Below are 15,526 nucleotides of genomic sequence, written 5' to 3'. Positions count from 1 at the left end.
GTATACACAAATATAAATGTACGTGTGTACATTTATACATAGCTATTAATGTGTATGTATGTGTGCTATATATGATATATAAATATATCAAGTATATAAACACACAAATCATACATATATGTAAATAAAGCACACATGCAGTTTATGTGTATATGCATGCAAATACACATACATGTATACATACAAACATACAAATAAACATAAGAACATGTTGGAAATGTATGTGTATTGTACACTTGTACTCACATATACACAAGTATTCTGATTCTAATCTCTAGATTCTTTCCATTATATTATGCTATATTAAATATCACTTACCATCTCATACCATGGTAAACATTGGGATTATGGAAACAAACTGACAATGATCCCACTCTTAAGACATTTATATCCTACTATTTCTCTGTGGTCCTATATTTAGACTTAGAAACGAGCTTCTACATCATCTAATAAAATCCACAGATTTTATAGATATTGAAACTAAGGTCCAGAAAATTGAAAATGCCTTTATCAAAGTCACAAGGATTATAAGAGGGTGAGATGCCATTTGGATGTAAGTTCTCTGACTCCAAATTCAGTATTCTTTCCACTACGACAAGCTGCCATATATATGTTGAAATCTAACCATGGTAGGGAAAGCAGACAATCCTCTAATCCCTTTTCTGACCATGTACTCAGAAAGGGAGGGTGAGAGACAGAAATTGCTGATGAATGTGTTCAGCAAATGATCCTTAGCCTTTCTCCAACATAGTGATCTGTACCAAATAGCTACTTCTGGGTTCTCATCTCTAAGACTGAATCAGATAGCCCATACTGAGAGGAAGTTGCAGGTGGCAGGGAGGAGAATCATAGGGCCACTGATACTCTATTATTTGGCTCAATGATTTCCCAAGATAGACTTTAACAGGCCTGCTGTGTGCTCCAGAAGGGCATACTTTATTTTATCTGTTTCACATTTGCTGCCTTTCAATTTCATTGAGTGTCCCCTTGTTCATGGGGCAGATGAAATGAGAGAGACTGATTTTACCTTCACCAGACATTCACTGGTATTTTTTTTCAACTTTGCCTTTGATTTCTCATTTTACCTATAAATTCCAGGTTTCAAATTTAATTAGTTATTTTCTTAGAATGAAATTGTACTAAAGAAAACAGGATACTGGATCTGGACTATAAGGCATGGTTTCAAATCCCATTGATTAACTTTGGGGAAAATCTCTTCATTTCTTTGGGCCTTACATTCATTATCAAGAAAATAATCACATTTAATGTTCTTGATAACTAATTCCCTTTCTTCCTTTCTACCATTTGTGAGATTAACAATTAATATCCAAATATTCTAAGTATTATATTTAATAAAATGTATTTATAATAACTAAAATTAAAAGCTAGAGTAAAAAGGGTGCTAACCCAGCCATGATGGCAAGAGAAAAGAAAGAGAGCAGGCTTACAGCAAATTTATAAACATTATATAAGGATGAAGGGAAAAGGATTCTGGGAAATGAAAAAGAATTCTGGAAGATGGAATCCAAGGGTTCAAGATTATCTATTTATACACTATCTTTTTCCTTTTTCCTTTCAAAGTACTTAACAATTTATTGATTCAACTACTCACAGTTTCTCAAATATGACTTATTATCTTTCATGTTTGTTCCTTTGCACTGACTGTACCTATGTCCAGAATTCTCTGCTCTTTCTTGTCTGCCTCTTAGTTTTAATATTTTTTTCATGTTTCCATTTTAGAGAGACTTCTCCCACTCCTTCTCCTTCCCCTCAGTAATCTCAATGATATTGTCTTTCCCTGCTCAGATTGCTTAATTTAAAAAGTCTAGTATGTATCTATTTACTTGTTTTCTCCCTCAGTAGAATATGTGTTCCTTGAGGTACGATTTTTGTTTGCTTATTAATTGGTTGGTTCTGTTTTTCTGTGTCCTCAGCACATTTTGTGATCCCTTCAATAGCGTAAATGTTTACTAAATATTGTACACTGACTAAATTTATAAAAATAGTCCATCTCCTGAATGTAAAAAATGATGCATCAAAAGGTGGTCAATAGAGTTATACGGTGGTATGATAAAGCTGAAACAGACAACTAATGAGGAAATTCCGAACAAGGACATTCAAAACATGCAAAGATGTCATCTGGAAATTGAAGCAAGGAGAAATGGGCCAATTATAAGACAATGCAGAGGAATGAAAGATGGACAGTTAGCCAGAATTCTTCAATCAAACTACTTGTGGCTAACTTTTGGGGAAATATGGGCACAAATTCTTACTGATGGCCAGGATGGCTGATTACCTACTTCAATAGAAGGAACTCCTAAATTGAAAAGATCTCAAAATGTTTTTGAGTTTCTGAGAAGCCAGGTAAAGGTAAGCATTTTGAATATCTCATCATGGAAAGTATAGTTGAAATTTACTAACATGATAAAAAACAAATCATGGTGCCTTCATGAGGATAAATTCTGTTGTAATAAAGCTCACAATTGACTCTGACCATAAAAAAAAATGACTTATAATGGGAAGGATCCAAGAAGGGATAGGGATGTTGTTGGGGTAAATAGAATTATGATAAGAGACAATGGGGAGAAAGCAGAGCTGCAAATTTATTATTTTGTTTTGCATTTCTCTATCAAAGAGAACTAACTCCTTATGGTAAAGAATGGAAAGAGTCAAAATGATTAAATTATAATTGATGATCAATGTAATTCAGTGTTTCCCAAACTTTTTTGGCCTACCGCCCCCTTTCCAGAAAAAAAAATATTACTTAGCCCCTTGGAAACTAATTTTTTTAAATTTTAATAGCAATTAATAAGAAAGATAAATGCACCTGTGGCCAACACCGCCTTCCTGGATTGCTGCAGCACCCACCAGGGGGTGGTAGCACCCATTTTGGGAATCACTAATCTAAGATATCAATCAGCAATTGTTTATCAAGCATATAATCTGTGTCAGGCACTATGTTCAGGGCTGGAAATACAAAAATAAAAGCAAAAACTGTCCTAGCCCTCAAATAGTTGAGATTCTAATAGGGGAAAAATATCTACATTCATAGGAATTTATGAAATCCATACAAAGTATCTCTTAGCTAATCTTAGAGTGGAAAGAACTAGCAACTGTTAAAAAAAGGGGGGGGGCAAGGAAACATCTTCCACAGAAGGTATTATGTGAGCCAAGGCGAAGAAGGAAAGCATTCTGAGTAGTAACTATAAGCAGAATCTTGGATGTACCTATAAACTATTCATTCTTCTCATTACTTCCTAGATCTTTCTAATAATTTTATTACATTTTTATTTGATTTGATTACATTCCTCCTCTCCTTGATATATTTAAGCAATATCCAAGGCTCATTTTATTTCTTTTAATTTTGATAAATCCAGTCAATCAACAAGTTGTATATCCCTCATTCAAAAGATTTCTCAGTTTCATCCTTTCCTATCTATTCTAACTATCAACATGTAAGTCCAGGACCTTATTATTTCACTCCTGAATTCTGCTTTAGCTTCTTCATTGGTCTCTCTCTTTCTAATATCTATTTCCCCTTTCCATGACTACTCTTCAATTTGCCCTACATAGATAGATGCTCAATCAGTCTTCCTAAGACATGCTTACTAAAAATATATATATACAAAGAATCCTTATTGCTTTTTGGTCCAAACTCATCTTGGAAGTCAGTCTCTAACAACTAGCTTCAACTTGCCTATCCAAATTTATCCCTCCTTATTCCTCAACAAGAGACTTCCTTTACAGTTAGAACTTGAGCAAACCACCTCTCCGAATCTGCCACATTAGGGTGGTTGTGAGAGAATTGCTTTGAAACATTAAAGTATATACAAAAGTGAATTGTTCACATTAGGCCCGCAGATCTAGCAGTAGATAACAAATTCCAATTCCAGAATTTAATCCAGAAACAGCAATATGCAAAGAGTGTATAAGGGTTACAAAAGAAATTTAAGCAATAGTCCCCATCCTCCAGTACCTTATAGTATCACTGAGCAAATAAGACATTTACCCATAAAACATTTCATATGTACTGCTTTGTACTAATTGATTGTAAAATGGATAGCAAATAAGAGAACAACACATTCCGTGATTATAATATTGTCATAACCAATACTAAAAGAAACTCAAACTCTTCTGTGCAGCCTGGGTCTCAAAAATAAAAATAAAAAAGATGAAATAACACACTTCCTTCCTCTCAGTAAAGAGGTAAGGAACTATGGGAGTAGAATTGATACACAACTTCAGATGTGTGATCACTAGATGATTTTGTTTGACTTAACCATTTTTCATCATCATAAGGGAAGATTTAGTAGAAGGGAATGGGGTGGGATATATGACCATGGTGTAAAAATAAAAGGCATTAATAAAATATTTTTCATATGGAAGTTAATTGGGAAGATCAGTATAATTGATCTTGGTCAAGGGCGGCAAGTAAGACAAAATGGACCTTGAAAGACAGTGAGGCTGTGAAATGACATGGCTCCCCTATGAAAACTAAGCAAAAACAGATCAGAAAAAATATCAAGCATTAAGCTTCTCTAAGTCTATAAGTAATGGTCTTTCATGGTCTTTTGCCAGATTTTCCTTTCACCCTGAGGCATTTGGGGCCAGTATGGATTTTCATGGCTGCCTTAAAACTCCACCAGCAAAGCTCTACAGGGATGTTCCCCCCAGGACGGGGGAGATATCTCTGATTAAAGACAAGTCTCAGGCTGCTATAAAACCTCACAACCACCCTTAAAGAAATCTAATTTGAGACTAGCTATAAAGACAATAAGACGCACATTGAAACCATCATAAAACAACCTCAAACAAAATATGCTTCTATTAAATATATATACGGATATGTCTACACATATATTGTGTATAGATATGTGCATGCAGTGTGGGTATGTTTGTATACATACATAACTACAAAGCCTCTGAGCAACAGCCAATGCCAAGTTGACTTACTCTCAAGAAACAAAAGACCCCTGTATCAAACCCCTTTCCCTTTTCAGGGTACTCATGCATTTGAGCAAAGCACTAAATCGCACTTATTTATGCCAAGGTGATTTAAATATCAGCTAACTTCCAATATTACTGCCAGAGTGATCTTAAATACCAATCCACCCAGGCCATTAGTGCCAGAATGATTTAACTGATCCTGTCCCTGATCACAGACTCATAACTTGGGTTTCAGAAACACGACACTATAGGAGGAAAAAATCCGTATCTATCCAGGCTTTGAGAAATAAGCAGACCTTATACGGTCTATAGTCGCTGAGAAAGCCATCAGAATACTGTTCACATTTTTCTCACACTACCTTACTCTACCTCATCAAGAAAATCCATTCCCGTTTGTCTTTAGAACCTGATTCCTTTGGTTACCCTTTTACTAGAATAGCTTGCATGCATTCTAAGGGTGTGGGTTCATCAAAAGTCATAAATAAGCTAAAAGCCATCCCAGGGCCATCAGGTGTCTAGCAGAAAAGTTAGAAAACAATAGCATCCTAGTTATGTGAACACTATGCATTGAATTTCAATCCAAGTTACTGATTGTTATTTATCAACATTATAAACAAAATATAGAGGATGGAAAGAAAACTAAATTCGGTAATTTGATTTACCAAGTATTTATTAATCCATTAGACCAGTGGTGGGCAAACTTTTTAAAGAGGGGGCAAAAGGAAAGGAAATGCTCATCTGTCAGTCTGTTTCTAAGGCAACTCTTTCAACGTTTTATTGTATTGTATCCTACTCACTGTATTCTTCAGAATGTGAATGTTGCACAGCCAGATAGAACATTTCAGGGAGCCGCATCTGGCTTGTGGGCCATAGTTTGTCCATCACTGCATTAGACTATAAGCTCTTCAAGGGCAAGAATTGTCTTGTCTCTCATTGTAGCCCTAGTACAGTGTCTGGCAAATAGCAAGTATATAATAGATGCTTCTTGACTGACTGATTTATTAAGCAGCTATTATATACTGAGGATTTTTCCAAGAGCTGGGAATACAAGAACAAAATGAGAGTCTCTGCCATTCTGCTTGGAGAGGCAACATAGAAGAAGATACAGAATGAAGAAAGGAAATTGTTTTAGGCACAGACCGTAATACAGATATGGAAATGAGAGATGGAATGTTTGTATAGGAAACATCAAATTGGCTAATTTGTCTTAAACAAAGCACTTAAGAGATAGTAATGTGAATTAGGTTAGAAAAGTAGACAGGAGAGAGATTCTGTGATTCTGTAAAGACTAAAGAATGGGCTCAATATAAACATGCTGGAAATCCCAACTAAATGATACTATGAGTTATGGCTTGTACTTGGCTTTCTAAATGTCTAATGATGGTTCTTTAGAGTAACTGTTATGTTAGGTCCAGACATGGAAGTTTTCAGGGATGAATTGCTAGGATAATATTTATCTTTGGTTCGGACTTGGCTTTCCAATTCTGGGGTCTGAGGTTTTTGCCTTACACATTCTTCAATTGTAAATTTACCACCCTGCTAGCAGGAGATGTTATGTGCTTCCTAGTATCTGAACCAAAAGAATTCTCCCTCCCCTCATTCCAAACTCTTTAAATGAATTATTTCTTAACTAGTCAATCTATGATTTACAAATTTTAATAATTCCAGATTTTTTTCTTCTTGAAATAAAATATCATCTATTTTAGGTCAATTTAATTCAATAAATATTCATTTAGGGCCTATCAAATACCAAGCACTATGCTAGATGCTGGGGTTACAAAGATTCAAATGCAATCACCCCTGTTCTCAAGGACCTTATATTCTTTTTGAAGGATACAACATGAACACAAATAATCCATTGGTCAACAAACATTAAGTGCCTACTACATACCAGGCACTGTATTAAGTGTTAGGGAATACTAAAAGAAAAATGAAAGAGACTGTGCCCTCAAAGAGTTTACATTCTTTGGCAGAGACTCCTGATGACATATACAAATAAATACAAAATAAATTTGAGTTAAGCATAAATTGATTGAACACAAGATAATTCAGGCAGGAGACCAATAGCCATTGGAGGGAAGAAAAAGAGAGAGAGAGGAAAGGAAAGACTTCATATAAAAGATTTCAGGATTCAGCTTTAACTGAAGTAATTAATTACTACTAATTAAAACAAAATAATTTCAAAAGGATAAAAGTGATAATGATTGGGGAAATCAGAAAAAACTACTTTCAGATAACAGCATAGTTATTATTCCAGAAGGGAACATAGAATCCAATTTATCCCATCTTTTATAGATGAAGGAAACTGAGGTATAAGGAGGAAATGGCCCCCCACAGTATGCTTTGAAGGAGGCTAGAGCTTCTAAGAGTGAGAGTATGTTCAGGTATAGAGGAACATTTTGGAAAAAAACTTAAAAAACTAAAAAACATCTTAAATTAGTTATAAATATATGGTCTCAGGTATCATTTTGGTATTGAAACATATAATGTCCTAGCTTATGCTGATAACTTAGCCACAGTTGCAGAATCCCCAGTATCTTTGAGTAAAATGCTAGATAATCTGATTGATGTGGTTGTCTGGGCAGGATTACATTTTAATGGAAAAAAGAAGATACTCACTACTTAATTCCAGGTGCAAAAACAGTGAATTTTGGTGAAGTCCAAGCAGAATACCTGTTCTTACCTAGAGATATCACATTATAAGTTCTACCAGGGATGAAATAACTAATATGACCATGTTTTGGTCTAAATTTAGTCCCTGGAAGAAAATAGATATGTTAAATAATTTATATTACCCTGTATCTTATTTTATCTTAAAAAGTGTGGTCATCAAAAGTATCCTTTTGAATAGAGCTTGAAGTATATGGGTGACTGAATAAAGCACTGGGTCTCAAGTCAGGAAGACCTGAGTTCAAAACTGGATTCATACTCCTACTAGCTTGTGTGACTTTGGGCAATTCTGTTTGCCTCATTTTCTTCATGTGTGAAAAGGGAAAAATAATAGCACCTGGTTTCTAGTGTTGTTGTAAAGACCAAATAAGATTATTGTAAAGCACTTAGCATAGTGCCTGGCATGTTAGGAAACAGTATATAAATGTTAGTTGGCATTATTATTATTACAATTAAAAAGGATGCCAAGAAATGGTTACAACTCTCCCAACAAGCCAGCAGCAAGGCCTTGTAACTTCCTTATAAAAAGAGAAGATGGATTTTTCACCTTTAGTTACAGAGGAAAATACAGTACAGGAAGCTCATCAAATGAGACTTCTGGCATAAATTAATCTGGATTGGGTTTTTTTTCACCATTCTTAGCAACAAAGAGAAATAAAATCAAGAGTGCTCCTCAGATAGAAGACTTTGCCATTTACTAAAGTAGCTTTCAGAAGAGTGAGTTTAGAGACAAAGGTATAGTAGCATCAAACATTTGTTCCTGTCTACAGGTAGCCTCCTGGCAATTGTCTGTAAAAATTCCAATGAAATGGAAAACAAATGGCAATCTCATGCCTGTATGATGACTGAATAATGGTACCCTAGTACCAAAAGGGGTGGATAAGAAATTGAAATGAGGCATTGGCATACTCTTTTAAACAATGTCTAGTCTGCATATCTGATCGGGATAAAATTTATTCTGTCATTTCCATGGTACAGCCTCCATTTTTTTGTGAGGGAGATATCCTTTAATTAGTTTACAGATTCTCACTCTCTTCCAAAGTCAGATTGGATTGTATCTCATTGAATAAGGACAGAAAATTTGGCTCTGAAGGTTAATGTTATCATATATGTGGGGCATCAAATGAAACACTCCTATGTATCCTTTGTCACTGTGGTCCTCAACTGAATGGGACTGCTATTTTAAATAAATGCATTGGTTACAACCACTAAAGTGCCAGAAACATCCGAACTATAAACATTTTGACAATTCTAGGTCTTGGGGAGTCTGGATTTAGTCATTTTGAATAATAAAAACTATATCATCACTATGATAGGTGATACTATAATCTTTGAAAATATTGGAGGGGGAGAAGGAGCAGAGCCAAAATGGCAAAGTAAAGGCAGCAACCCAGAAAACTCTCCCAACATTCCCCTTCAAATATATTTAAGATAAGGTATCAAATCAAACTCTGGAATAGCAAAGCTAACAAAAGAATGGGTTGAGACATTTTTCTAGCCCAAGACAGCTTAGGAAGTGAGCAAGAAAAGTATGTGGCATGAGGGGAGGGGGCAGCCTAGAGGACATAGGGCAACAGAGCCTTCTATTGACCTTGAGGTGGCTGAGACAGTGGCAGGAGCAACTTCAGAAATCCTCAGCACAAAGATAATAAGGAGGTCAGACAATGGATCATAAAGAAATTTGTACAGGACCAGACATTATTTGGGCAATTTTATGGCCCATACAGAGTTCTGAGTCACAGCTCCAGGATGACTAAGAACTATATGAATTTGAGAGCCAAGAGGGAGCCAAGGGAGCAAGAGCCCTGGTCATAGTTCTAGGGCAGAAATCAGAACTAGAACTTGCAGCTGCAGATGAACCTGGTCAACCAGGGACCTGGTCAAAGTTAAGGGCAGAAAGGAGAACTAGTGGCTATATGGGCATAGGAGCCTTCCCTGAATAAAGACCAGAAGCCCTTTCTGAGTAAAGTGGACAGACCAGAAGAGCAAAGGTCATACCTCTCTGATAATAACACCACCCTGGAAGCATCAAAAACTTACAGACCTCCAAAATGAGTTCTGAAAACACCAACACAAACATGATAAAACAACATCAAAAGAGAATTTGATCATAAAAAGTCATTATGATGACCAGGAAAATCAAGACATAAACTCAGAACAATATGAAAAAACTGCAAACAAAGCCTACAATGAAAGAAAGAAAAGAAAGTTAGACACAAGTCCACAAGAATTCCTGAAAGATTTCAAGAAATAAATGGGAATGATAGAGGGGAAAATGGGGAAATAAAATGAGAGTGACACAAGAAAATTATGAAGAGCAAGTTAACAGCTTGGTCAAGGGTGGGAAAATGGCACAAAAATACAATGAAGAAAATAACATCTTAAAAAGCAGAATTGGCCAAATGGGAAAAGGGAGAAGGAAAGGTCACTGAAGAAAACAATCTCTTAAAAAGTAGAATAGGGAACATGGAAGATAATGACTCCACAAAACATTAAGAAACAAACAACATCAAAAGAATGAAAAATAGGAAGAAACTTGAACTGGGAATAAACAATTGACCTGGAAAATAAATTGAGGAGAGAACATATAACAGACTAGAAAAGAATCTATTAAGCTTTAGCTGAGGTTAAAAAAATTGGTGGCAGAAGTCATGATCTCAGACAAAGGAAATGCAAAAGTATACCTAATTAAAAGAGACAAGCTAGAAAAAAAAACATTTTACTAAAAGGTACCACTGACAGTGAAGTAACATTAATACTAAAACATGCATACACAAAAAAGAAGAGCATACAAATTCTTTAAAGAAAAGTTAAATGAACTACATGAGGAAATAGTATGACAACTCTGATGAGGGACCTCAACGTCTCCCTCTCAGAACCAGATGAATCTAACTATAAAATAAATAAGAAAGAAGTTAAGAAAATCAACAGAATTTTACAAACTTAGGGGATGTCGATCAGTGGGGAATGGCTGAACATGCTATAGTATATGACTAAGATGGAATACTATTGTGCTTTAGAAATAACAAGGGAAGCAGTTTCAGAAAAACTTGGAAAGATCCATATGAATTCATGCAAAATGAAGTAAGCCAATCCAAGAGATCATCAATAACAGCAGTATTATAAAAATGACTAATTATGAAAGATTTAGTTACTTTGATCAATACAGTGATCCAAGACAATTCCAAAGAAATAATAAAAAATATTATCCACCACCATGGAGAGAACTTCTGATGCAAACAAAAATTTAGTTTTTTCCCTTTATTTTCTTGCTTTTATGTTTGCAATATGGTTAAAGTGGAATTATGTTTTGCATGATGTCACATATATAATTACTATATTGTTTGCCTTATTAATATGTGGAGGAAAGACTGGAAGGAGGGTGAGAATTTGGAACACAATTTTTTTAAAAGAATGTTAAGGGGCAGCTGGGTAGCTCAGTGGAGTGAGAGTCAGTCCTAGAGACAGGAGGTCCTAGGTTCAAACCCGGCCTCAGCCACTTCCCAGCTGTGTGACCCTGGGCAAGTCACTTGATTGACCCCCATTGCCCACCCTTACCACTCTTCCACCTATGAGACAATACACCGAAATTAAGGGTTTATTAAAAAAAAAAGAATGTTAAAAATATTTTTAAGTAAAAGAAAATACTCTGCCTTTTAATCATCCAGAGCTGGCAAAATTTTTAATATATCAGATAGTTTTTTTTAGCATCTGGCTCAAAAAAGTCATAGAGCATACTAAGTAGCACTCCAATACTATTATCAAAATTGAAAGTATATTCTAAATATGCAGAGTTAATGAAGAAACTGATGGTGTGAAGACTCTATCAGCGAAGTGATGGCAATATTTACTTTTAACAGAATGCTAATATACATAAATTCATTTTATCTTGACTATTTATTATTATTATGTGTGTGTGTGTGCACGTGTGTGTATAAAACCCAAGTCCCAAAGCCCATTGGTATGGGACTTTCTCATCATTGGTGGAGATCAATGCTTCCTGGCTGCGTGAGAGATAGGATGGAGTTCTAGAATGTGAGAGAAGAGAGACCCTTTAATCTTTTCAGGGCTTTTGAATCTTTTGAGGCATCTGTTTTCAAGAGAGAAGATGGATGGTGCCAATCCCACTTGAATGAAGAGAGAATTGATTCTGAGAAAAAGCTGATATGAGAGGAGTTAACAGTCTCTGTCATGTCTCTATCCTCAACTTGCTACAATAGAGAATTCAGGGAATTTCCCCTTGGATAAGATCTGGGACCTCACTCTTAATTGAACTTAATTACCTTGCTCCTAGTTAGAGTTCTTTCATTCTGTATTGTCTGGTATGTGTGTGTGTCTATACATATATACACATACATACATACATATATATATATATATATACACAAATGCATGTATCCTTCCTCTTATTTCTTTTTTGTTATCTACTTGTATAAATGGGTTTCTTTTCTTATTGCTTTGTGTGTTCTTTGTAGATCTGGTATTAGATGGGAAGGGAATCGAGCCTTGGATTTAAAGTTTAGGGTCCTTCTTTTCCAATTAGAGAGAGTAAGAGAGTAAGAAATAGTGGTCAGATGTTTAGGTTGAAGCTGAAAAGCATTTCCCTTAGACTAATACTATTTAAGGGACAGAGAGATAGGATTCTCGCCTGGTGCCATCTCTCTCTGAGGAAAGCAGAATGACCAAGGTCCTGGCCCCAACCTCCTCTTCCCCTCTTAGCAAAAAATAGTCTCCCTTGGAGAATGGTAGGGGAAGAAGATGCTAAAGAGCCATCCTTACTCCTTTTAAGCTACATGATGACACATTTGTGACATGTGGTGAATAGCCCACCCCATATATGTATTTTAGATTTTTATGCATTATTCACATGTTTTATTCTCACCAGAGATCTGTCCATCAACCCCTATGTGAAACTATCATATGGCAAAAATACCTTTACGTTTGTGCACTAGAAGCATTAACTAAATAAAAACAAAATATCTAAGTGTCTGGAATAGGCATAAATTTAAATATGCTAAGTTTCCAAAGGAAAGGATAGTCTCTTTTTCTGTCTAAGCCAAGCAGGATTATTTACTGAATGACATAAGTCATTCAACAAGTCTGACCAGGATCTTATATCCTCCTAGGCACCAAAATAAGCAATTGTTTGTGAACTCACTCTAGATGTCCATGTACCAAGCAAATGTTTGCTTTTCCAGTGCTTAGCACAGAGCTGGCACATAATAATCTCTTAACAACTGCTTATTAGTTGATTGCTTGTTTTCCATTGTAGGCCAATCAGCTCTTAGGGTTCATGGAGTCGCCATTCACCAATCTGGAAGTGGCCTTCATCTTGCTGGCTTTTGTTGTCTTCTCCCTATTCACTCTGGCTTCCATCTACAGTGATCCAGAGAAGACAAATGCAGGTAACTGGGCTAATTATGAGTGAAAGATATAACTATGAGATGCCTCTCATAATTCCTCCTTGTTCTCCATCCCAATCCCTTTCCTTTGCTCAGGAGCTAGTCTGCAAAGCTTCATGAGCTTTGGCTGTAACAGGCACAAGGCTAAAAGCTGAGGATTCAAAGAAAAGTTTTTTTTTTTAAATTTTTTTATTGTAAAAGTCCCTGCCTTTAAGAAACTTATATTATAATGGAAGAGACAGTATGTAAAATAATAATAATAATAATAATAATAATAACAATAACAATAACTGTATAACGAGATACCTACAATATCAATAAAAATTATCTCAGAGAGAAGACATTAGTACTACATGAAAGTGACAATTGGGGAGGATGGGGTAGGAAACTATGACAGTGAAAGTCTTTCAACAGAAGGTGGGTCTTAAGCTAAATCTTGAGGAATTTCAAGAATCAGAAGCCAGTGGGGAAAGCATTCCAGATATAAAGGATAGCCAAGGAAATAACAGAATCAGGAGGAAGAATATCTTATTCAGGAAATATCAAAGAAGCCAACATCAACTAGATTGTAAAATACATGTAGGGGAATAAAGTCTCAGATTGGAAAGGTAAGAAAAAGAAGCCAGGGTGGCAAAGGTCTTTAAAACCCAAAGAGAATTTTTTCTTTTCTTTTTTTAATTTTAATTAATTATCAAATAATTATTTATTATTTATTATATTATATTATACATAATATTATATATAAGTAAAATAAATATAATATATTAAGTAATTAAAATAAATATGATAAGTATATATGAATAATTAAAAATTTAATTATTTTGTTTTAAAAAAATAAAAATATTTTTAGGAATATTTGTTCCTAAAGGTAATAATAGGAAGTCAACAGAGTTTATTGATTGGAAGTAAGGGAAAAGGCAGGAAATAATTTGGTCAGACCTGTGTTCAAGAAAATCACTTTGCCATCTGAATGATTAGCTTTATTTTTAGCACAAGGAGGTAGCAAAAATCATCTCTGTGAAGTTATATAGCAACCAGATGTCACAATTTTTAGGACCTGAAATAAATTCAGATCTTTATGACTTTGCTTTCACTCTGTACTTAGCACAATACAATTTCTTTTCTCAATGCCATCCCAGGATCAGAGAATTTGCACATGAAAAAGCCCTCTATATTTTAATACAGTTTAAAAAGAAAACATTTTGCCAAGTTAATGCAAATAAATGAAAAAAAAATCATTAACTTACCTAATAAATGTATAAAAAAGAAGGAAGGTTGGACTAAATCAACTTTGGATTGAGTAAAAGCCAGACCACTTGAAAAATATTTAGAGCTGTTTTGCCAATCTGGATACAACTAGTTTTTCTTGGTACCACTAAAAGAAATTTGTTAGCAATAGAAGAATGTCATTTTTATTCTGTGTACTTCCATACAATTTAGAGTCCAATGATTTTATAAAACATCGATGATACAGAGGAAAAATAAAGTATGATAAGTACAAATCAAAAGTTGTTTGTAAGGAATTGGTTGCCATAGAAATTAGCTATATTTGTAAAATATGGGATCAGACAAGTCTTATGATCCTGAACTCTATAAACTGTTTTTCTTTAGAAAGAAGTCACTTTTCCCCATTTCTTGTAAAATGAAGCATTCGGACTAGATCACGACAAGGGTTACTTTCATTTTTAAATGCTATGGTTCAATACAAATACTTGGTCCTTCAGAAAGGGCCCCTATTCTTCTCCCTGACTAATAGAGAATTGCCACTTGAGACAGAATATTACAATCCTGAAAGATCCGGAGGGGAAAAAAGCACCAATACACCACAACTCCACTTCAGTCTCAGTATAACTGACAAACATCAAAAAGCCTTGTAGATAGGTCTAAGTTCTAAATTCAGAAAACTTTGCTTTATCGACCAGAGAAGTTTAACTGGACTTTTCAACCCGCATTCATTATGAAGGTGATATTTATAATATAAAGTTTTAGAATGTAGGAATCCTTAGAGATCATCTAGTCCAATAATCCACTAGGCATTCAAGGTTCTGAAGATATAAAGTTTGTTTGATTTTTTAAAATACAGTACTTGCCTTCAAAGAGCTTTTATTCTACATGGAGTGTATTATATTATTATTATATATTATAATATTATGCCCACATATTTGTGTAATATAAAGGATATTCATGTTTAGACATTATTTTGGGAGATTTATCAGAGGAGGAAGATGAACACTTATTGAAAGAAAGAGAATGATCAAGCTTTCCTGAATCTATTCTCCACCATTTAGCAGCAATTGCTTTCTAATTAAATAACTTTGTGGTCAGTCATCAACCATACCAGGATCAAAAGTGGGTCCCTACCTTATATCTCAGAGAACACATTTATTAGAAAAGTATTTCAGAATTACAGCCAGTATCTCTCACAGAGGTACAGGGTACCTTTGAGCCAAGGCCTCTGGGAATTTTCAGCAGGGAGCATGTTCTTCCAAAGATGAATCATCTGTGGT

The 15,526-nt window shown here is 34.9% G+C and overlaps 1 protein-coding gene across 2 annotated transcripts in view; it reads left to right on the top strand.

Moving 5' to 3' along the window:
* The window catches only part of SMIM31 (small integral membrane protein 31), a 70,771-nt gene that overhangs the window by 23,628 nt on the left and 31,617 nt on the right, over positions 1–15,526 (top strand). The window contains exon 2 of one of the 2 annotated variants that reach the window (XM_044680693.1): positions 12,890–13,022. In XM_044680693.1, the coding sequence (XP_044536628.1) occupies positions 12,911–13,022 (112 nt within the window). In that variant the 5' untranslated portion in view covers positions 12,890–12,910. Of the gene's footprint in view, positions 1–12,889; positions 13,023–15,526 lie in introns of those variants that run through there. The other variant, XR_006506506.1, reaches the window with a different exon arrangement.

Source organism: Gracilinanus agilis, chromosome 6 (assembly GCF_016433145.1).
Source record: "Gracilinanus agilis isolate LMUSP501 chromosome 6, AgileGrace, whole genome shotgun sequence".
NCBI lineage: Eukaryota > Metazoa > Chordata > Mammalia > Didelphimorphia > Didelphidae > Gracilinanus > Gracilinanus agilis.
The sequence above is the reverse complement of the archived record's forward strand: the minus strand, read 5'-3'. Positions and strand labels throughout refer to the sequence as shown.